This window comes from Mobula birostris, chromosome 10 (genome assembly GCF_030028105.1).
Source record: "Mobula birostris isolate sMobBir1 chromosome 10, sMobBir1.hap1, whole genome shotgun sequence".
Lineage (NCBI taxonomy): Eukaryota > Metazoa > Chordata > Chondrichthyes > Myliobatiformes > Myliobatidae > Mobula > Mobula birostris.
Genome location: NC_092379.1, coordinates 54,003,982 through 54,027,147, shown reverse-complemented (window position 1 = coordinate 54,027,147; position 23,166 = coordinate 54,003,982). Strand labels below are relative to the sequence as shown.

Below are 23,166 nucleotides of genomic sequence, written 5' to 3'. Positions count from 1 at the left end.
GATCCAGTGCCGACTTGATTTTCCCAATCCACTCGCATGTTAAAATCCCCCGCAATTATCATAACACTGCCCTTCTGACAAGCCTTTCCTATTTCCTGTTGTAATTTGTAGTCCACATCACTACAGCTGTTAGGAGGCCTGTATATTACTCCCATCAGGGTCCTTTGACCCCTGCAATTTCTTAGCTCAACCCATAAAGGTTCTGCACCTGTCATGGTCCGGTCCGTGAAGTCCGCATTCCGGTTCACGGTCCGGTCCATCAACCCTTGCTCTAGGTTTTCCTGTCTACCCTGTTTCTGTTCCTGTTGAGCACTAATTGAGGCAGCTGTTTCTCGTTGGGGCTGGCTGCATAAATACCTCCAGAGACCAGGGTGTGGCTGCTGGATTGCTCTTGTCCTTACTCCTCCTATCGCTTCCCCTACCTACTATTTTCTTGCCTTGTCTTGCCGGTAACTCTTGCCTCGCCTTAAGTTCTTGTCTCGCCTTGCATTGCCTGAAGCCTTGCCTTGTCTTGCCGGTAACTCTCGCCTTGTCTCGCCCGAAGTCTTATCTTGGAGCCACCCTGTACCTAGCTCCTTTCCTGTCCCTTGCCTCCGTCGGGTACACCAGGCCAGATTGCCATTACCCTGTGGTGGGTCCTGTCCCTTGCCTCTGTCGGGTAAGCCAGGCCAGATTGCCGTTACCCTGCGGTGGGTCCTGTCCCTTCCTGTCCCTTGCCTCCGTCGGGTAAGCCAGGCCAGATTGCCATTACCCTGCGGTGGGTCCTGTCCCTTCCTGTCCCTTGCCCTCCGTCGGGTAAGTCAGGCCAGATTGCTGTTACCCTGCAGTGGGTTCTGTCCCTTCCTGTCCCTTGCCTCCGTCGGGTGGAGACCCGCGCCCTGCCCGGGAGGAGCTTCAAGCCCCCAAGCCTCTAGCCTCGCCTCACCTCAAGTCCCTGGTCTCCAGCCTCTCCTCAAGTCCCTGGTCTCCAGCCTTGCCTCAAGTCCCTGGTCTCAAGCCTTGTCTCAAGTCTGAAGACTCCAGCCTCGTCCTGCCTACCAGCCAAGTCACGTCCTTGTCTAGTTCTGGGGTCCGAGCCAGAGGCAAGACCCAGGTTCTGGGTCCTTGTCCAGTCTCTGGCTTGGAGTCCAAGCCTGGGCTCCTAGCTCTATTGTCCAGTCCTGTTCCAGGTTCCTGGTTTTCGTGTCCATGTCTTAGCCCTCAGCCTGTATCCTAGTCCTGTCCCTAGTACTTCAGTGTCTGTGTCTTACACTCGGGTCCGTTCCCAGCCACCACCTTATGACTGAACAATCCAGCCAACCATGGACCCAGCGACACAGACACTGTCATTTCCCCCGGGGTTCCCTTCTGTTAAATACCCTCCCACCCGCCCAGGTTGTCCATAGTCTGGATAGCCTGTTTGGTCACCTGGAGGCTCCCATAGAGGTGGGGTACTGTCATGGTCCAGTCCGTGAAGTCCGCATTACGGTTCACAGTCTGGTCCATCAACCCTTGCTCCAGGTTTTCCTGTCTACCCTGTTTCTGTTCCTGTTTGAGCAGTAATTGAGGCAGCTGTTTCTTGTTGGGGCTGGCTGCATAAATACCTCCAGAGACCAGAGACCAGGGCAGGGTGCTGCATTGTTCTTACCCTTACTCCTCGTATCCCTTCCCCTGCCTTCTGTTTCCTTACCTGAAGCCTTGCCTTGTCTTCCCGGTAACTCTCACCTCACCTTTAAGTTCTTGTCTCACCTTGCATTGCTTGAAGCCTTGCCCTGTCTTGCCGGTAACTCTCGCCTCGTCTCATAGAAAATAGGTGCAGGAGTAGGCCATTCGGCCCTTCGAGCCTGCACTGCCATTTATTATGATCATGGCTGATCATCCAACTCAGAACCCTGCACCAGCCTTCCCTCCATACCCTCTGATCCCCCTAGCCACAAGGGCCATATCTAACTCCCTCTTAAATATAGCCAATGAACTGGCCTCAACTGTTTCCTGTGGCAGAGAATTCCACAGATTCACCACTCTCTGTGTGAAGAAGTTTTTCCTAATCTCAGTCCTAAAAGGCTTCCCCTTTATCCTCAAAGTGTGACCCCTTGTTCTGGACTTCCCCAACATCGGGAACAATCTGCCTGCATCTAGCCTGTCCAATCCCTTTAGGATTTTATACGTTTCAATCACATCCCCCCTCAATCTTCTAAATTCCAACGAGTACAAGCCTAGTTCATCCAGTCTTTCTTCATATGAAAGTCCTGCCATCCCAGGAATCAATCTGGTGAACCTTCTTTGTACTCCCTCTATGGCAAGGATGTCTTTCCTCAGATTAGGGGACCAAAACTGCACACAATACTCCAGGTGTGGTCTCACCAAGGCCTTGTACAACTGCAGTAGTACCTCCCTGCTCCTGTACTCGAATCCTCTCGCTATAAATGCCAGCATACCATTCGCCTTTTTCACCGCCTGCTGTACCTGCATGCCCACTTTCAATGACTGGTGTATAATGACACCCAGGTCTTGTTGCATCTCCCCTTTTCCTAATCGGCCACCATTCAGATAATAATTTGTTTTCCTATTTTTGCCACCAAAGTGGATAACTTCACATTTATCCACATTAAATTGCATCTGCCATGAATTTGCCCACTCACCCAACCTACCCAAGTCACCCTGCATCCCCTTAGCATCCTCCTCACAGCTAACACTGCCGCCCAGCTTCGTGTCATCCGCAAACTTGGAGATGCTGCATTTAATTCCCTCATCCAAGTCATTAATACATATTGTAAACAACTGGGGTCCCAGCACTGAGCCTTGCGGTACCCTACTAGTCACCGCCTGCCATTCTGAAAAGGTCCCGTTTATTCCCACTCTTTGCTTCCTGTCTGCTAACCAACTCTCCACCCACACCAATACCTTACCCCCAATACCGTGTGCTTTAAGTTTGCACACTAATCTCCTGTGTGGGACCTTGTCAAAAGCCTTTTGAAAATCCAAATATACCACATCCACTGGTTCTCCCCTATCCACTCTACTAGTTACATCCTCAAAAAATTCTATGAGATTCGTCAGACATGATTTTCCTTTCACAAATCCATGCTGACTTTGTCCGATGATTTCACCGCTTTCCAAATGTGCTGTTATCACATCCTTGATAACTGACTCCAGCAGTTTCCCCACCACCGACCTTAGGCTAACCAGTCTATAATTCCCCGGTTTCTCTCTCCCTCCCTTTTTAAAAAGTGGGGTTACATTAGCCACCCTCCAATCCTCAGGAACTAGTCCAGAATCTAACGAGTTTTGAAAAATTATCACTAATGCATCCACTATTTCTTGGGCTACTTCCTTATGCACTCTGGGATGCAGACCATCTGGCCCTGGGGATTTATCTGCCTTTAATCCCTTCAATTTACCTAACACCACTTCCCTACTAACATGTATTTCCCTCAGTTCCTCCATCTCACTGGACCCTCTGTCCCCTACTATTTCTGGAAGATTATTTATGTCCTCCTTAGTGAAGACAGAACCAAAGTAATTATTCAATTGGTCTGCCATGTCCTTGCTCCCCATAATCAATTCACCTGTTTCTGTCTGTAGGGGACCTACATTTGTCTTTACCAGTCTTTTCCTTTTTACATATCTATAAAAGCTTTTACAGTCAGTTTTTATGTTCCCTGCCAGTTTTCTCTCATAATCTTTTTTCCCCTTCCTAATTAAGCCCTTTGTCCTCCTCTGCTGAACTCTGAATTTCTCCCAGTCCTCAGGTGAGCCACTTTTTCTGGCTAATTTGTATGTCTCACCTGAAGTCTTGTTTTGGAGCCACCCTGTACTTAGCTCCCTTTCTGTCCCTTGCCTCCGTCAGGTAAGCCAGGCCAGATTACCGTTACCTTGCGGTGGGTCCTGTCCCTTCCTGTCCCTTGCCGTCCGTCGGGTAAGTCAGGCCAGATTGCTGTTACCCTGCGGTGGGTTCTGTCCCTTCCTGTCCCTTGCCTCCGTCGGATGGAGATCCGTGCCCTGCCCAGGAGGAGCTTCAAGCCCCCAAGCCTCTCGCCTCGCCTCAAGGCTCCGGTCTCCAGCCTCGCCTCAAGTCTGAAGACTCCGGCCTTGTCCTGCCTGCCAGCCAAGTCACGTCCTTGTCTAGTTCTGGGGTCCAAGCCAGAGGCAAGGCCCAGGTTCTGGGTCCTTGTCCAGTCTCTGGCTCGGAGTCCAAGCCCGGGCTCCTAGCTCTCTTGTCCAGTTCTGTTCCGGGTTCCCGGTTTTCGTGTCCATGTCCTAGCCCTCACCTTGTATGCTAGTCCTGTCCCTAGTATTTCAGTGTCTGTGTCTTGCACTTGGGTCCGTTCCCAGCCACCACCTTATGACAGCACCTTCCGATCCTATGTCACCTCTTTCTAATGATTTAATATCATTTTTTAGCAATAAAGCCACGCCACCCCCTCTGCCTACCTTCCTATCCTTCCGATACACCGTGTATCCTTGGACGTTCAGCTCCCAGAGACATGCATCTTTTAGCCACGTCTCAGTGATGGCCACAATATCATACCTGCCAATCTGTAGCTGTACGACAAGATCACCCACCTTATTCCTTATGCTGCGTGCATTTAAGTACAACACCTTATTTGGTACTTTTTGCTTTGATTGCACTGCAACTCATCCCAATGAACATATCCCTGAACATTTGCCACATTTCTGCCGTACATTTCCCTGAGAATATCTGTTCCCAATTTATGCTTCCAAGTTCCTGCCCGATAGCTTCATATTTCCCCTTACTCCAATTAAACGCTTTCCTAACTTGTCTGTTCCTAACCCTCTCCAATGCTATGGTAAAGGGGATAGAACTGTGATCATTGTCTCCAAAGTGCTCTCACACTGAGAGACCTGACACCTGTCCAGGTTCATTTCCCAATACCAGATCAAGTACAGTCTCTCCTCTTGTAGGCTTATCTATATATTGTGTCGGGAAACCTTCATGGACACACCTAACAAACTCCACCCCATCTAAACCCCTTGTGCTAGGGAGATGCCAATCAATATTTGTGAACTTAATATCTCCCACCACAACAACCCAGTTATTATTACACCTTTCCAGAATCTGTCTCTCTATCTGCTCCTCAATGTCCCTGTTTCTATTGGGTGCTCTATAAAAATCACCCAGTAGAGTTATTGACTCCTTCCTGTTCCTAACTTCTACCTACAGAGACTCAGTAGACAATCCCTCCATGACTTCCTCCTTTTCTGCAGCTGAGACACTATCTCCGGTCAACAGTGCCACGCCCCCACCTCTTTTGCCTCCCTCCCTGTCCTTTCTTAGACATTTATAGCCTGGCACTCTGAGTAACCATACCTGCCCCGAACCACCCAAGTCTCTGTAATGGCCATGACATCATAGCTCCAAGTACTGATCCACGCTTTAAGCTCATCCACTTTGTTCATGATGCTTCTTGCATTAAAATAGACACATCTCAAACCATCAATTCAATTCAAAGCCTCAAAAAAAGCAGCATCCATCATTAAGATCCCCTTCACCCAGAACATGCCCAATTCTCATTGCCACCATCAAGGAGGAGATACAGGAGCCTGAAGTCACACACTCAAGATTTTATAAACAGCTTGCATGCCATAGTAGGGGTTAACACAATGCTGTTATGACTCAAGGCATTGAAGCTTGAAGTTCAATTCTGGTGTTCACTATAAGGAGTCTCTGTATGTCTTCCATGTGGAATGCAGGGATTTTCTCCGAGTCCTCTGGTTTCCTCTCACAGTCCAAAGGGTTAGTTAATTGTTCACTATAACTGTCCCATGATTAGGTTAGGGCTGAATCAGGGTTGTCCGGGGTTCCTGAGTGGTGCAACTCGTAGGGCCAGAAGGTCTGATTGTGCACTGTATCTCCAAGTAAGTAAAAATTAAATAACAAGCCATCAGATTTATGAATGGACAGTGAACCCATCACTATTTTCTTTTTCTGCTCTCTTGTTGCACTATTTATTTAATTACATATACATATTTCTTATTGCAATTTATAGTTTTTTATTCTGTGCTGCTGCCACAAAGCAACATATTTCATGATGTTACGCCTCATTCTACTTCTGACATTAGAACCCCAGAGCAATGAACTGCCAGTCCTACCCCTCTAACAACCAACAATAGCTTCAACATCTTCATTCCACATAATTTCTTTCTTAGTAAGTAAGGAGGTTTGGCTTGTCACCAAACACTCAGACAAACTTGTACAAATGTGCTGTTGAAAGCATTGTGATTAGTTGCATCATAGTTGATGTAAGAACATAGCAGGTTGCTGTGTAGTGAATTGAACTCAACACATTAATTCTCAACATTCCTTCCCAACACCGCGAGTATCCACAGAAGGCACTACCTCAAGAAGGCATCCACTTATCAAAACCCCTATCATCTGGGTCATGCCATCGACTCACAACTACTAGCACGCAAGAGGTACCAAACCCTTAAGTCCCGCACTTACTAGGTTCAAGACAAGGCAAGGTAGTAAATTAGATTAGTCATTGGCTTCACAGGAGAAGCTGAAGGTGATATTAGATAGTTGTATCTCTGTCTGGAGGCCTGTGACAAGTGGAGTACTCTAGGGATCAGTGACGGGACCATCACTGTTTCTCATCTATATCAATGGTCTGGATGATAATGTGGTAACCTGGATCATCAAATTTGTAGGTGACACCAAGATTGGGGCTGTAGTGGACAACAAAAAAGACCAGTTAACGAGCAGTAGAGAAGCATCTTTTCCTTATACCTCATCCTTGACATCCCTGCCCTGAGAGTTTTCATTCAGACTGCAATTAGCATTATTTGTCACATACACATCAAAACGTACAGTGAAATGCGCCATTTGCGTCAAGTCAAATCAGTGAGGATTGTGCTCTTGTCATGCTTCTGGCACCATTACAGCATGCCTACAATGCACTAACCTTAAACCTATTTAGCAATAGACAATTATAGAGAGAGCTTCACTCCCTACCCAAACCCTGGCTGTCTGTGGGCTTACCTAATTGGTCTGCATCCTTGAAGACCTCAGCTTTGCAAAGGACTGTTTGGTCCAAGGCACTGAGTTGCCTGTTGTCCAACTGGGCTTCATCATCCATCACTTCCTGAGCTCCTTGCCCAACTGAGACCTGGATGACTGGGGGCTGCCATACAATGGTATCACTGCTGTTGGTGTTGATGTCACTTGCTCCTGGCTTTGCGTTGTCCACAATGCCCGCCCCTCCGGTGGGCATTAAAGTATCAACCAAACCCACTGTCTGCAGCACACCTGGTTCTCCATGGTCTGGCATGGGAACCTCCTCTCCCTCTGCCTCTGCAAGAGTAAAGAACAGCAATAATATCAATCTCCTCATCCATATCGCTGGGACATTTCCAGCTACAGGGAGAGCTAGGTATGTCTATGTGCCGCTGTGTGTGTCCATGTGTGTATGTATGTCCGTGTGAGTGAGTGAGTGTGAGTGTGTGTGTGTGTGTGTGTGTGTGTGTGTGTGTGTGTGTGTGTGTGTGTCCGTGCGTGTGTGTGTCCATCTGCATGTGCGTCCGTGCATGTGTGCCTGTGCGTGTCAGTGTGTGTGTGTCCGTGTGTTTATGTATGTCCGTGTGAATGTGTGTGCGTGTGTGAGTGTATGTATAAGGGATATTTGTCCTGTACCACCAGTCAACGGAATTCAGAAACACTCTGCTGTTTGCCTGATCCTCCCATGAGAATGTACAACTCAGAAACAATGTTATGCCGAATTGGAACATCATTCATAGAACACAGTACAGAGCAATACACACAAAATGCTGGAGAAACTCAGCAGGTCAGACAGCATCTATGGAGGTGAATAAACAGTTGACGTTTCAGGCTGAGACTCTTCATCAGGACTGGAAAGGAAAGGGAGAGATTCTAGAATAAAAAGGTTGGGGTGGGGCACTAGCTAGAAGGTGATAGGTGAAAATGGATGGGAAAGGCAAAAGGGCTGGTGAAGAAGGAATCTGATAGGAGAGGAGAGTGGACCAAGAGAGAAAGGGAAAAAGGAGGGGTAACAGAGCAAGGTGATAGGCAGGTGAGGAGAAGAGGTCAGAGGCCAGAGGCCAGAGTGTGGATTAGAAGAAGAGGGAAAGAGGAGAGAAAAAAATTTGAAAAGGAGAAATCAATTTTCATGCTATTGGGTTGGAGGTACAGTACAGGCCCTTCGGCCCATGTGTCTGTTGTCTACATGGACTTCAGTTCGGCCTTTGACAAGGCCCTGCATGGGAGGCTGGTGGAAAAGGTTGAGTCGCTCAGCATTTAGGATGGGTTAGTAAATTGGTTTAGACATTGGCCTTGTGGGAGAAGTCAGAGAGTTGTAGCAGAGGGTTGTCTCCCTGACTGGAGGCCTGTGACTAGTGGTGTGCTGCAGGGATCGGTGCCTGGTCCTTTATTCTTTGTCATTTGGTTGATAAGGTGGTTAACTGGCTCAGCAAATTTGCAGATGACACCGAGATTGGGATGTAGTAGACAGCAGGTAAGGCTATCATGGCTTGCAGAGGGATCGGAATCAGATGGAAAAATGGGCTGGAAAATGGCAGATGGAATTTAATACAGACAAGTGTGAGGTTTTACACTTCGGTAGGACCAACCAGTGAATGGTAAGGCACTAAGGAGTGTGGAATACAGATACTTAAATCATTGAAAGTGGCATCACAGATAGGAAGGATCATAAAGAAACATTGGCCTTCATAAATTAATGCACTGAGTACAGAAGATGGGATGTTATGTTAAAGTTGTACAAGTCATTGGAGAGGCCTACACCGGAGTATTGTGTGTAGTTTTGGTCGCTTTTACCTACAGAGAAGATGTAAACAAGGTTAAAAGAGTACAGAGAAAATTTACAAGGATGTTGCTGGGTCTGGAGGACCTGAGTGAGATGGGAAGATTGAGAGGTGTTTTGACAGAAGTATACAAATTATGAGGGGGTATAGATTGGGAAAAGGCAAGCAGGATTTTTTCACTGAGCTTGGGTAGGACCACAACCAGAGGTTGTGGCTGAAGGGTGAAAAGGGATAAGTTTAAGAGGAACATGAGTGAATCTTCTTCACTTAGAGGGCTGTGTGAGTGTGGAATGAGTTGACAGCACAAGGGTCCATGCAAGTTTGATTTCAACATTTAAGAGAAGTTTACTTGGATAGTAGGGATACGGACAGCAATGGCCCTGGTTCAAGTCGTTGAGTGTAGGCAGTTTAAATGGTTTTTGGCAGGTACTAGATGGGCCAACGGATCTGCTTCTGTGCTGTAGTTCTCTATGACTCTATTTAATCATGTCTGATCCATTTCCCTCTTAGCCCAATTATCCCACCTTCTCCCCATATCCCTTCATACCCTGACTAATCAAGAATCTATCAATTACTGCCTTAAATATACCCAATGACTTGGCCTCCTGTCTGTGGCAACGAGTTCTATAGATTCATCACTCTCTGGCTAAATAAGTACCTCCTCATCTCTGGTCCCTCTGTTTTGAAGCTGTGTCCTCTGGTCTTAGACTCCCCCACCACAGGAAATATTTTCTCCAAATCTACTCTTTCAAGGTCCTTCAAAATTCGATGGACTTCAATGAGAACCCCCCTCATTCTCCTGAATTCCAGTGAGTACAGACCCAGAGTCAACAAATGCTCCTCAGATGTTACGCCTTTTGATCCGAGAATCATTTTTCTTAACCTCTTCTGAACCCTCTCCAATGTAAATACATCCCTGCTTAAGATAAGGGGCCCAAAACTGCTCACAATACTCCAAATAAGGCCTCACTAGTGCCTTATAAAGCCTCAACATTACATCCTTGCTTTTATATTCCAGTCCTCCTGAAATGAATGCCAACATTGCATTTGCCTTCCTCACCACCGACTCAACCTGTAAATAAACCTTTAGGGAATCCTGCATGAGGACTCCTAAGTCCCTTTGCACCTCAGACTTTTGAATTTTCTCTCCACTTAGAAAATAGTCTATATTTTTATTTCTCCTACCAAAGTGCATTCCATCTATCACTTCCTTATCCATTCTCCTAATCTGTCTGTCCTTCTAAGCCTCTCTGCTTCCTCAAAACTACCTGCACCTCCACCAAGTCCACAAACATGGCCACAAAACCATCAATTTCTGAATCCAAATCACTGACATATAATGTAAAAAGAAGTGGTCCAAACACAGACCCCTGTGGTACACCACTAGTCACTGGCAGCCAACCAGAAAACTCTACCTTTGCCATCTGCCAATCAGCCAATGCTCTATCCATGCTAGTATCTTTCCTGTAATAAAATGGGCTCTTATCTTGTTAAGCACCTTGTCAAAGGCCTACTGAAAATCCAAGTACACAACATCTACCTTTGTCTATCTTCCATGTTATTTCTTCAAAGAATTCCAACAGATTCGTCAGGCAAGATTTCCCCTTAAGGAAACCATGCTTACTTTGATCTATTTTATCATGTGCCTCCAAGTACCCCAGAATTACATCTTTAACAATTGACTCCAATATCTTCCCAGCCACAGAGGTCAGTATCACTGGCCTATAATTTCCTTTCTTCTGCCTCTCTCCCTTCTTGAAGAGTGGAGTGACATTTGCAATTTTCCAGTCCTCTGGACCCATGCCAGAATCCATTGATTTGTGAAAGATCATTACTAATGCCTCCACAATCTCTTCAGCCACCTCCTTCACAACCCTGGGGTGTAGACCATCTGGTCCAGGTGATTTATCTGCCTTCAGACCTTTCGGTTTCTCAAGCATCTTCTCCCTAGTAATAGCAACTTCACTTATTTCTTCCCCCCACTTCCCCCCCCCCCCAACACTCTTGAACCTCTGGTATACTGCTAGTATCTCTCACAGTGAAGACTGATGCAAAATGCTTATTTGGTTCCTCTGCCATTTTCTTATCTCCCCTTTACTGCAGTCCAATATCTACTCTTGCCTCTCTTTTTATATACGTGAAAAAATTTTTTATATCTACTCTCGCGTCTCTTTTATATATCTGATAAGTTGTCCTGTTTGGCTAATTTATCTTCATATTTCATCTTTTCACTCCTTGTGGCTTTTTTATTTGCCTTCTGATGGTTTTTAAAAACTTCCCAATCCTATAACTTCCTACTAATTTTTGCTCTATTATATGCCCTCTCTTTGGCTTTGAATTCTTTTGTCGGCCGTGGTTGTGTCACCCTGCCTTTAGAATACTTCTTCCTCTTAGGGAATGTATCTATCCCATGCCCTCAGGATTGCTCCCAGAAATTCCAGCCCTTGCTGCTCGTTGTCATCCCTGCTAGTGTCCCCTTCCATTCAATTTTGGCCAGCTCCTCTCTCATGCCTCTGTAATTCCCCTTATTCCACTGTAACACTGATATCTTAATTTAGCTGCTTCTTCTCAATTTGCAGGGGGATTTCTATTATATTATAGAAAAAATAGGTGCAGGAGTAGGCCATTCGGCCCTCCGAGCCTGCACCGCCATTTATTATGATCATGGCTGATCATCCAACTCAGAACCCTGCACCAGCCTTCCCTCCATACCCCCTGACCCCCGTAGCCACAAGGGCCATATCTAACTCCCTCTTAAATATAGCCAATGAACTGGCCTCAACTGTTTCCTGTGGCAGAGAATTCCACAGATTCACCACTCTCTGTGTGAAGAAGTTTTTCCTAATCTCGGTCCTAAAAGGCTTCCCCTCTATCCTCAAACTGTGGCCCCTCGTTCTGGACTTCCCCAACATCGGGAACAATCTTCCTGCATCTAGCCTGTCCAATCCCTTTAGGATCTTATACGTTTCAATCACATCCCCCCTCAATCTTCTAAATTCCAACGAGTACAAGCCCAGTTCATCCAGTCTTTCTTCGTATGAAAGTCCTGCCATCCCAGGAATCAATCTGGTGAACCTTCTTTGTACTCCCTCTATGGCAAGGATGTCTTTCCTCAGATTAGGGGACCAAAACTGCACACAATACTCCAGGTGTGGTCTCACCAAGGCCTTGTACAACTGCAGTAGTACCTCCCTGCTCCTGTACTCGAATCCTCTCGCTATAAATGCCAGCATACCATTCGCCTTTTTCACCACCTGCTGTACCTGCATGCCCACTTTCAATGACTGGTGTATAATGACACCCAGGTCTCGTTGCACCTCCCCTTCTCCTAATCGGCCACCATTCAGATAATAATTTGTTTTCCTATTTTTGCCACCAAAGCGGATAACTTCACATTTATCCACATTAAATTGCATCTGCCATGAATTTGCCCACTCACCCAACCTACCCAAGTCACCCTGCATCCTCTTAGCATCCTCCTCACAGCCAACACTGCCGCCCAGCTTCGTGTCATCCGCAAACTTGGAGATGCTGCATTTAATTCCCTCATCCAAGTCATTAAGATATATTGTAAACAACTGAGGTCCCAGCACTGAGCCTTGCGGTACCCCACTAGTCACTGCCTGCCATTCTGAAAAGGTTCTGTTTATTCCCACTCTTTGCTTCCTGTCTGCTAACCAACTCTCCACCCACACCAATACCTTACCCGCAATACCATGTGCTTTAAGTTTGCACACTAATCTCCTGTGTGGGACCTTGTCAAAAGCCTTCTGAAAATCCAAATATACCACATCCACTGGTTCTCCCCTATCCACTCTACTAGTTACATCCTCAAAAAATTCTATGAGATTCGTCAGACATGATTTTCCTTTCACAAATCCATGCTGACTTTATCCGATCATTTCACCGCTTTCCAAATGTGCTGTTATCACATCCTTGATAACTGACTCCAGCAGTTTCCCCACCACCGACGTTAGGCTAACCGGTCTATAATTCCCCGGTTTCTCTCTCCCTCGTTTTTTAAAAAGTGGAGTTACATTAGCCACCCTCCAATCCTCAGGAACTAGTCCAGAATCTAACGAGTTTTGAAAAATTATCACTAATGCATCCACTATTTCTTGGGCTACTTCCTTAAGCACCCTGGGATGCAGACCATCTGGCCCTGGGGATTTATCTGCCTTCAATCCCTTCAATTTACCTAACACCACTTCCCTACTAACATGTATTTCGCTCAGTTCCTCCATCTCACTGGACCCTCTGTCCCCTACTATTTCTGGAATATTATTTATGTCCTCCTTCGTGAAGACAGAACCAAAGTAATTATTCAATTGGTCTGCCATGTCCTTGCTCCCCATAACCAATTCACCTGTTTCTGTCTGCAGGGGATTATTATGATCATTGGCCCCTAAGGGTAATTTGTAAACCACACCTTTGCTACTGTTTGGAGCAAAATATAATTCCAATCAGGGTCCTTTTACCCTTGCAGTTTCTTAGCTCGACCCACAAGAAATTCTACACCTTCTAATCCTATGTCACTTCTTTCTAATGATTTGACTTCATTTTTTACCAACAAAGCCACCCCACACCCTCTGCCTAACTGCCCGTCCATTCGATACAATGTGTATTCTTGGATGCTGCTCCCAGTTATAATCTCCTTGTAGCCACAACTTAGTGATGCTCACGTCTGTAACTGCGCTACAAGTTCACCTACCTTACTCTGTATACTGCGTGCATTAAATCTAACACCTTCAGTCCTGTTTGATTTTGTCCCCTTTTTACATTGCCTCTGTTTGTAAAACAACTGCCCCATCACTCCGGTTCACATCCCCCTGCCAAATTAGACACTCCCACTATTGGAAATATCCTCTGCATGGCCATTTTCAATACTCATTAGGTTTCAATGAGATCCACCCCCATTCTTCTAAACCCCAGCAAGTACAGGCTCCAAGCTATCAAATATTTCTTTTACATAAAGGAAAGCTGAATTAGCACCTCAGCATGCTTCTGGAAGTTGGCCACTATCTCAGGCATCTCTACACACCCTTAGGTGCTCTTGACTTTCTGCCCTGCCCTCCTACCTGAGACAGATGGCAGTGAGGGATCTGAAGACAGCTGCTCTTCTTCCATCTCCCTCAGCAGTTGGAGCTTGGCAGCCAGTGACATCACCCCAAGGACTTCTGTAAACTTCACCTTCTCCTTGTTGGAGATGGTGCTTTCCAGGTTCAACCCTCCTTCCATCTCAGTCTCCATATCAGGCCTCTCAAGATCCTTCTGGTCATTGGAGGCCCCTATTGGATTGACTGGGGTCTGTGTCACAGTCTCATCAAGGCCCAGTCTTGGAACCTCAGTCTCCTCGTGGTCTTGGCTGAGCAGAAAAGCTCCTGAGGCAGATGGAACGGGGCTGCAGAGCAATGGGTCCCAGTTCTCTGCATCCCTTGGTTTGGGTTTGGTTCTTTCTGCACCGGCCTTCAGTTCAGGTACACTTTCCCTCTCTTTCTGCTCCAACACTCCAGACAGATCGATGTGATCTTTCTCCATGTCATCCTTGTCTTCCACCAGAAAAGCCTCGATTGTCTCAGTTCGGACTATGCCCCTGGGTGCAGAATGCTGCTTATTAGTCGTGTGGGGTGTATCAGCTGCCAAGAACCCACAGCCACTTCTTCCATCTCCAAACCCCCTCTCAGTGAGGTCGGACAGGCTGCTGGATGGGAAGCAACCAGCCTGAATGAGGGATGCTCTGCATGACAAGGCCGAGTCCAGGGACATCTGGCGAGGGGTGCCCCAGTACAGGGAAGTGTCCGTTGAGACGTCGTCATCTGACAGGTCTTGTGCCGTCTGGGGTTCCAAGAAGTCCTCACTGGCACCTGAATGGGACAGGGGAGCAAGGAAGTCCTCGGTCATTGGTGACCCCACATCAAGGTTGTGCCTCCAGTAACAGATCTGCTCACCACATCCACATAAACAAAACCTTCCTCTAACACATCTCCTTCACATCTCCTCCCATGCCCCCAAATCAACCTTCTTTTTGCCTTTGCTCACCAACCCACCTTGCCAATTATCAAACTGCAATAACAAGGTGGCAGTCCTGATACAGGTTTTCATCAATAATACCTTTTTTCAGACTGCATTTTCACCCTTACACCATTCTGTCACTTTATGCTTTTTGCAGTATTATATTTATTATTACTGTGTACACTCTGTACTCTGTGAGTTTCACAAGAGCTAGTAATTTCACTGCACTGTTATGTACACATATATTTATCTGTTTATTTATTTGTTTGTTTATTGAGGTCCAGTGCAGAATAGACCCTTCCGGCCCTGTCACCTATCAACTCCTGATTTAACCCTAGCCTAACCACAGGACAATTTACAATGTACTAAGCGGTACCTCTTTGGGCTGTGGGAGGAAACTGGAGCACCTGGAGACAAACAACACATTTCACAAGCAGGACATACAGACTCCTTACAAATAATGTTGGAATTAAACTCCAAACTCTGTCACTATGGCGCATATGACAATAAAGTAATGTGATTCAATCCACCTTATGAAGCACGTGCATTCAGACTGTAGTGACAAAACAGAGCTCTCAGTCACATTACTTCATATTCCCATTCCACCTGAACCTGTCCATCTGTGGTGCCTCACACTGGTATGATGAGGCCCTATGCAAGCTTGCAGAACAGCTTCCCACTTTCTGTCTGGGGATCACTGCAGACTTTCTGATTAAAAATCAAATTCAAGATCAGCTTAATTTGTCACATGTACATACAGCAAAATGCATCGTTTGCAGTGATCAAATCAGTGAGAATTGGCTGGGCATGCAAGTGTCACCATGCTTTTGACACCAACATCACATGCCCACAGCTCACTAACCCTAATCTGTACATATTTCAGTTACTTTGTTGCCTTGTTGTGTTAAGTATCCATTCTCTCTTGTTTTGTGGCCCCTGGAGGCTTGGTATTCTTCAGTTTATTATTAAATGACCACTCTCCACAAAATTGTCTCGGTGGTTGGGTGGTCTCCTCTACATTTCTTGATACAAAGGAGCGTAAAAGCTGAGGTGCAGTGAGAGACTCAGGCTGTGCTAACATTAAAATAAGCCAGGATTACAGTGTTGCTTAAAAGCATGACTGGCTAGATCTGACACAAACAGTGAGAGCTTACCTGAGCATGTTGTAGTTGGGAGGAGAAGATAGCGGCACGACGCAGCTCGCAGGGGCCACTCTGGTGGTGATATCTGTAATCTGTCAAGTAGGGTGCCATGCACAATCCTGATTTGATGAAAATGGATGTGAGAACACGGAGGAACATCTAGTGAAACTTCTGAAATGCCTGCTTCGCTGCCGCTACTACTGTGTGATCCAGAATCTCTGGAGGGGAAGGCCCCGAGTCCTCGGCTTTGCTTGCTGTTCGGCGGCCGAGGCAGGATCGAAGCGCTCGGCAGAGGATGGTGCTCAGTGTCGGAGGGCTGGTTGAAGGCTCGAAGTTTTCGGATGGACGCTCAGGGTCCGCTGCGGTCGGGTGCTTCCAATGGTGCCGCATCGGCAAGTTTGCGGCGCTTGGAGGTTCATGGCAGGGAGAGTTTCTCCCTTCTACTGTCTGCGTGAGATGTTGGGGCTATCGGGACTTGAGACTTTTTTTACCATGCCCATGGTCTGCTCTTTATCAAATTATGGAATTGCTTTGCACTGTTATAACTATATGTTATAATTATGTGGTTTTGTCAGTTTTAGTCTTGGTTTGTCCTGTGTTTCTGTGATATCACTCTGGAGGAACATTGTATCATTTTTTAATGTATGTATTTCTAAATGACAATAAACGAGGACTGAGTGTCCTCATAATCTAATATGGAATGTGGGAGGAAACCCGAGCCATACTGTCATGTCAGAACGTACAAATTCCTTACAGAGAGCGACAGAAATCAACCAAGTTAACAGCTGGTGCTGTAACAGCTAACTGTTACGTTACTGTACCACCCCCAACATGCTCAGGTAAGCTCTGGTTATTTGTGTCAGATCTAGCCAGTCCTGGTTTTGAGCAACACTGTAATCCTGGCTCATTTTAATTCTGTCTGTGAGCATAGCCTGAGTCTCTCACTGTGCACCTCACAGCTTTTACACTCCTTTGTATCAAGAAATGAAGAGGAGACTTAACCCAACCACAGAGAGTGGTCATTTAATAATAAACTGAAAAATAACAAGCCTCCAGGGGCTACAAAACAAGAGAGAATGGATACCTAACACAACAAGGTAACTGAAGGCTTGGAGCAGCTGGTTGAGGCTGGCTGGTTCAATGAGTGAACAACAACTCTGAATGAGGGCTGGGTTTAAATAAGCTGCAGATGATTAATTGGAAACAAGTACCAGATGACTCTTGTTACCTGGGTGGAGACGGGCATGACACTTTGTGTTTTCTCTCTCTTGCTAACCTTTGAACCAGATAATTTCATCACATCTTATACCCAAGTCAATCTTGGCTTCACTCTTTCAGAGACATTCCCTTAGCCTTATATGTTCCTCCCCCATGCTCTCTCTGCAATTTAAAACTAATTTGTTTTCCCTTTCACATTTCTGACCAACTCCTTCTCTTCCCTCAGACACTGCTTGACCAACTGAGTGTTTCCAGCATGTTTTGATTTTATCTCAGATTGACGGCTCCTGCTATGTTTGTTTCTATTCATTCTCATGATCATTAGAAGGGAACAAATGAAAAATTGGAGTCCACGAGAGAAAAAAGACTGAGGATCCAAGGCTACAGCACCCTGGATGACCAAAGATAGATTAAAATAAATAAGGAATTCAAGTCAGATCTACTATAGGACAATAGATAGATAGGTGGAGGAATAGGTAGTTCTGAGGAAGCATGGAGTCTGCAGAAGGGACAGATTAGGAGAATGGGCAAAGAAGTGGCAGACCTTTTGTGCGCCACGGACCAGTTTAATATTGACAATATTCTTGCGGCTGACAGGGGGGGCGGGGGGGTGTTCAAGTTCAACAGTGTGCGTGACAGGGAATGAGGAAAGGTGCAGCGGACTCATATCATTTCATATCACCAAATCATATCGTTTTTGCGCCCGATAGCACACGCTCGCAGCCTGGTAGTCGAGAATGTATGATCATGCACTTTGGAAAAAGGAATAAAAGCATAGACTATTTTCTAAACTGGAAGAAATTTCTGACACTAGAGGTGCAAAGGGCCTTGGGAAACCTGGTGCAGGATTCCCTGAAGGTTAACTTGCAGGTTGAGCCGGTAGTGAGGAAGTCAAATGCAATGTTAGCATTCATTTTGAGAAGACTAAAATATAAAAGAAAGGATGTAATGTTGAGGCTTCATTAGGCATTGGTCAGACCACATTTGGAGTACTGTGAGCAGTCTTTGGCCCCTTACCTAAGGAAGAATGCGCTAGCATTGGAGAGAGTCTAGAGGAGGATTCTGAGAATGATCCTGGCAAAGAAATGGTTAATGTATGAAGAGATTTTAGAAGAATGAGGGCTTTCACATTGAAACCTACTGAATATAGAAAGGCTTAGACAAAGCGGACATGGACAGGATGTTTCCAATAGTGAGATAGTCGGACTAGAGGGCACATTCTCAGAAGGGTACCTCTTTAGCACAAAGGAGAAATTTCTTCAGCTAGAGGGTGATGAATCTGTGGAATTCATTGCCACAGATGTCTGTGGAGGCCAAGTCATTGAGTATATTTAAAGTGGAGGTTGATAGGCTTTTGATCAGTAAGGGAGTTGAATGTTATGGGAAAAAAGTAGGAGAATGGGGTTGAGAGGGAAGATAAATCAGTCATGATTGAATAGCCGAACAGACTCAAAGGGCCAAATAGCCTAAATCTGCTCCAATGTTTTATGCTCTAAAAAGGCAGCAAGCAGACAGAGGAAAACTGTGAAAGTAAATTAGGATAATAAGCGAAAGCCACAGAACAACCGTGGTGTGAGGGTATCCTATCCTCTTTAGTAGGGAAGAAAAGATTGGGCCTGGATGAGCATGAAACAAGAGAGCTGACTAGCAGAAGGCTCACAATCGCCCAGCGCTTCATGTCCACCACCGGTGAGCGATAGCCTTGTCATGCCCTTGTGCTTCCTTTTTATCTGAATGATACATGATTGAAGAGAAGTTCCGAAGAATGAAGTGCAATCCCATTGCAACATGCAGGGTCAACAGAGGGATTCATTTCCCAAGGTTGGGTTGTCCAGAACCAGGGGTCATAATTTCATATGATGGGGTCAGAAGGAATTTCTTTAGGAAGATGGTGAATCTTTGAAACAATCTATCCCAGTAAGCTGCGGAGGCTCAGCCACTGACGCTATGAGGAGAGGTTTCAGAAATCGGATGTGCAAAGGCAGTTTCAGTTTAGGATTCTCTTAGGGTATTTTGCAGGTTAGACCATAACACCATAAAACCATAAAACAAAGGAGCAGATTTAGGCCACTCGGCCCATCAAGTCTGCTCCACCAATCCATTATGGCTAATTTATTATTCCTGTCAACTCCATTCTCCTACCTTCTCCCTGAGACCAACAATGTCCTGACTAACCAGAAATCTATCAACCTCCACTTTAAATATACTCAATGACTTGGCTTCTACAGCGATCTGTGGCAATGAATTCCACAGATTCACCACACTCTGGCTAAAGAAATCCCTCTTTGTCTCTGTTTCTAAATGGACATCTGTCTATTCTGAGACTCTGCCTTTTGATCCCAGATTCATCCACTGTAGAAAACATCCTCTCCGCATCCACTCTGCCTAGGCCTTTCAATATTCAATAGGTTTCAATGAGATCCCCCCTCATTCTTCTAAACACCAGTGAGTGCAGGGCCAGAGCCATCGAACATTCCTCATACGTTAACCCTTTCAATCTTAGAATCGTCCTCCTGAACCTTCTATGGACCCTCTCCAATGCAAGCACAACTTATCTTAGAAAAGAGGTCCAAAACTGCTCACAATACTCCAAGTGCAGTCTGATCAATACCTTAGAAAGTCTCAGCATCACATCCTCGTTCTTATATTCTAGATCAGGGGCCCCAACCTTTTTCGCACTGCGGACCGGTTTCATATTGACAATATACTTGCGGACCGGCCAACTGTGGGGGGGTGGGGTTGCCAAAGGCCAAGAGTAGCAGCCAAATACTCTGGGTTTACCCCGAGAAAGACTACAATGACCATGAAGCCTTGCGTGGGCACCAGTGCGCATGCGTAACTTGCGCATACTTGTACGTTTTTTTTTTCCACAAATCGTTTTTGGCGATTCTTTTCGGGGAGGGTGGGGTGGGTGTTAATCACGACCGGAATACAGATAATCAGCTAATACACTCAAATTCGTTTCTAAAAGGGTTTATCTAACGAATTTAATATTAAACACACAGCGCATATTTTCCTCGCATGAATAAGTCAATTATCAGGGGAGGACAGGGGAGCTTGAAGTAAATGTTGAACGAACTTCCAGTAGAAGTGGTAGAGGCAGGTTCGATATTATCATTTAAAGAAAAATTGGATAGGTATATGGACAGGAAAGGAATGGAGGGTTATGGACTGAGTGCAGGTCGGTGGGACTAGGTGAGAGTAGCGTTCAGCATGGACCAGAAGGGCAGAGATGGCCTGTTTCCGTGCTGTAATTGTTATATAAGTCAATAGCATCATAACATTTTAAGTATCGTTTGGATATTAAACATGCAGCACATATTTTCCCCATATGAACATATAAAATCATCGCAACACACCAATATCGCTGAATCAGTGGGAGCCCTGGGATTGTTTTCCTGCAACAAAACGGTCCTATCGAGGGGTGATGGGAGACAGCGATACTCGAACGGGGTTCCTGATGTCCAGTCTATTCTGCAATTTAGCTTTCGTTGCATTCATTGCAGAGATACGTTGGAAATGGAAGCAACGTTTTCAGTGCTTTCGTGGCTATCTCAGGATATTTAGCCTTGTCTTTGATCCAGAATGCCGGCAGAGATGTTATGTCAAACATACTTTCAGCCCGCCATCATTTGCAAGCTCAAGGAGTTGATCTCCTTCCCGCGCTGAAATGGATGACGCGCGGGTAATGACCTCGCATGCGTAATGGCTCAACAGTGGGCGTGACAGGGAATGAGGAAAGGTGCAGCTGACTCATATCGCCAAATCATATCGTTTCCTTGTGGCCCGGTGGTTGGGGACCGCTGTTCTAGACCTCCTGAAATGAATGCTAACATTTCATTTACCACCGACTCAACTGACAACTTAACCTTTACAGAATCCTGCAAAAAGACTCCCAAGTCCCCTTTGCACCTCTGATTTTTGAGTTGGTCGAAAAGAAGGTAAATGTAATGTTAACATTCATTTCATGAGGACTAGAACATAAAAGTAATGATGTAATGCTAAGGCTTTATAAGTATTGGTCAGACTGCATTTGGAGTACTGTGTACTGCTTTGGACCACATATGGAAGGATGTGCTGGCATTGGAGAGACTCTAGTAGAATAATTTTGGGAATGAAAGGGTTGCCATATGAGGTGAATTTAGGAGAATGACTGAAGATCAGAATCAGAATCCGGTTTAAAATCACCAGCATACCGTATGTCATGAAATCTGTTGTCTTTGTAACAGCAATACAATGAAATACATAACAATGGAGAGAAAATGTGAATTACAGTAAGTGTATATACAGCTTCCAAAACATCGACTATTAACAACAGAACTCCAAAGAAACTTAGAGGCAACAGAAATGTGGTTTCTTAGAAGAATGCTGAAAATATCATATAGAGATAGGGTAACTAATGAGACAGTACTCCAACGTGCCCATACAAAAAGATCTTTAATGAGAACACTAAATGAGAGGAAACTTAAATTCCTGGGCCATGTCATCAGAAAGGGAGAGATAGAATGCCTTACATTACAAGGCCGTATGCCTGGGAAACATGGAAGAGGAAGGCAAAGAAGAAAATATATGGACACTGTGAAAGAACTAACAGATCCAAGTGTGCGAGATATCATTGACGCTGTATGGGATTGTTCGATGTGGAAAGCCATTATCGCCCATGCCTGTAATGTCCTAGGCACATGAAGAAGAAGAAACAGTATATACAGCACCTATAAAAAGTATTTACCTCCTTTGGAAGTTTTCATGTTTTACAACATTGAATCACAGGAGATTTAATTTGGCTTGTTTGACACTGATCAACAGAAAATACTCTTTCATGTCAAAATAAAAACATATTTCTGCAAATTGGACTGAATTAATTACAAATATAAAACACAAAATAATTCATTGCATAATTACTCACCCCCTTCAAGTCAACATTTAGTAAATGCACCTTTGGCAATAATTAAGTATTGTGTCTGTTTGGATTGGTCTCTATTAGCTTTGCATATCTGGACACTGCAATTTTTCCTCACTCTTCTTTACAAATCTACTCAAACTCTTGTCAGAGTTGAGCATGGGGATCATGAGTGAACAGCTCTTTTCCAGTCCAGCCACAAATTCTCAATTGGATTGAGGTCTGGACTCTGACTTAGCTATTCCAGGACATTAACTTTGTTGTTTTTAAGTCATTCCTTTGTAGCTTTGACTTTATGCTTAGGGTCATTGTCTTGCTGGAAAACAAATCTTCTCCCAAGTTGTAGTTCTCTTGCAGACTCCAGGATTTCCCTGTATTTTGTTGCATTCATTTTACCTTCTACCTTCACAAGCCTCCCTGGGCCTGCTGCAGTGAAGCATCCCCACAGCATGATGCAGCCACCACCATGCTTCACAGTAGGGATGGTGTGTTTCTGATTATGTGCCGTGTTTGGCTTAAGCCAAACATAGCATTTAATCTGATGGCCAAAAAGCTCAATTTTGGTTTCATCAAACCATAGAACCTTCTTCCAGCTGACTTCAGTCTCCCACATGCCTGCTGGCAAACTCTAACTGCGATTTCACATGAGTTTTTATTTAAACAGTGGCTCTCTCTTTGCCACTCTCCCATACAGCTGTGACTGGTGAAGCACCCAAGCCACAGTTGTATGCTCAGTCTCTCCCATCTCAGCCACTGAAGCTTGTAACTCAGCCAGAGCTGTCACAGGTTTCTTGGTGGCCTCCCTCACTGGTCCCCTTCTTGCACGGTCACTCAGTTTTTGAGGATGGCCTGACCTAGGGCAGATTTACAGCTGTGCCATATTCCTTCCATTGCTTCATAACTGAGTTAACTGATTAACCGAGTTAACTGAGTTAACTGACTTAACTGAGTTAACTGACTTAACTGAGTTAACTGACTTCAGTGATTTGGAAATTTTCTTGTATCCATCTCCTGGCTTTTCAATAACCTCTTCATGGAGTTGCTTCGAGTGTTCTTTTGTCTTCATGGTGTAGTTTTTGCCAGGATACTGACTCACCAGCAGTTGCAGCTTCCAGA

At 45.3% G+C, this 23,166-nt stretch overlaps 1 protein-coding gene across 5 annotated transcripts in view; it reads right to left on the bottom strand.

Moving 5' to 3' along the window:
* The window catches only part of LOC140204512 (uncharacterized), a 167,168-nt gene that overhangs the window by 126,903 nt on the left and 17,099 nt on the right, over window positions 1-23,166 (bottom strand). For all 5 annotated transcript variants that reach the window (XM_072271217.1, XM_072271218.1, XM_072271216.1 and 2 more), the window contains exons 3-4: window positions 13,857-14,642; window positions 6,983-7,294 (exon numbers count right to left, since the gene is read on the bottom strand). In XM_072271217.1, the coding sequence (XP_072127318.1) occupies window positions 6,983-7,294; window positions 13,857-14,544 (1,000 nt within the window). In that variant the 5' untranslated portion in view covers window positions 14,545-14,642. The remainder of the gene's footprint in view (window positions 1-6,982; window positions 7,295-13,856; window positions 14,643-23,166) is intronic.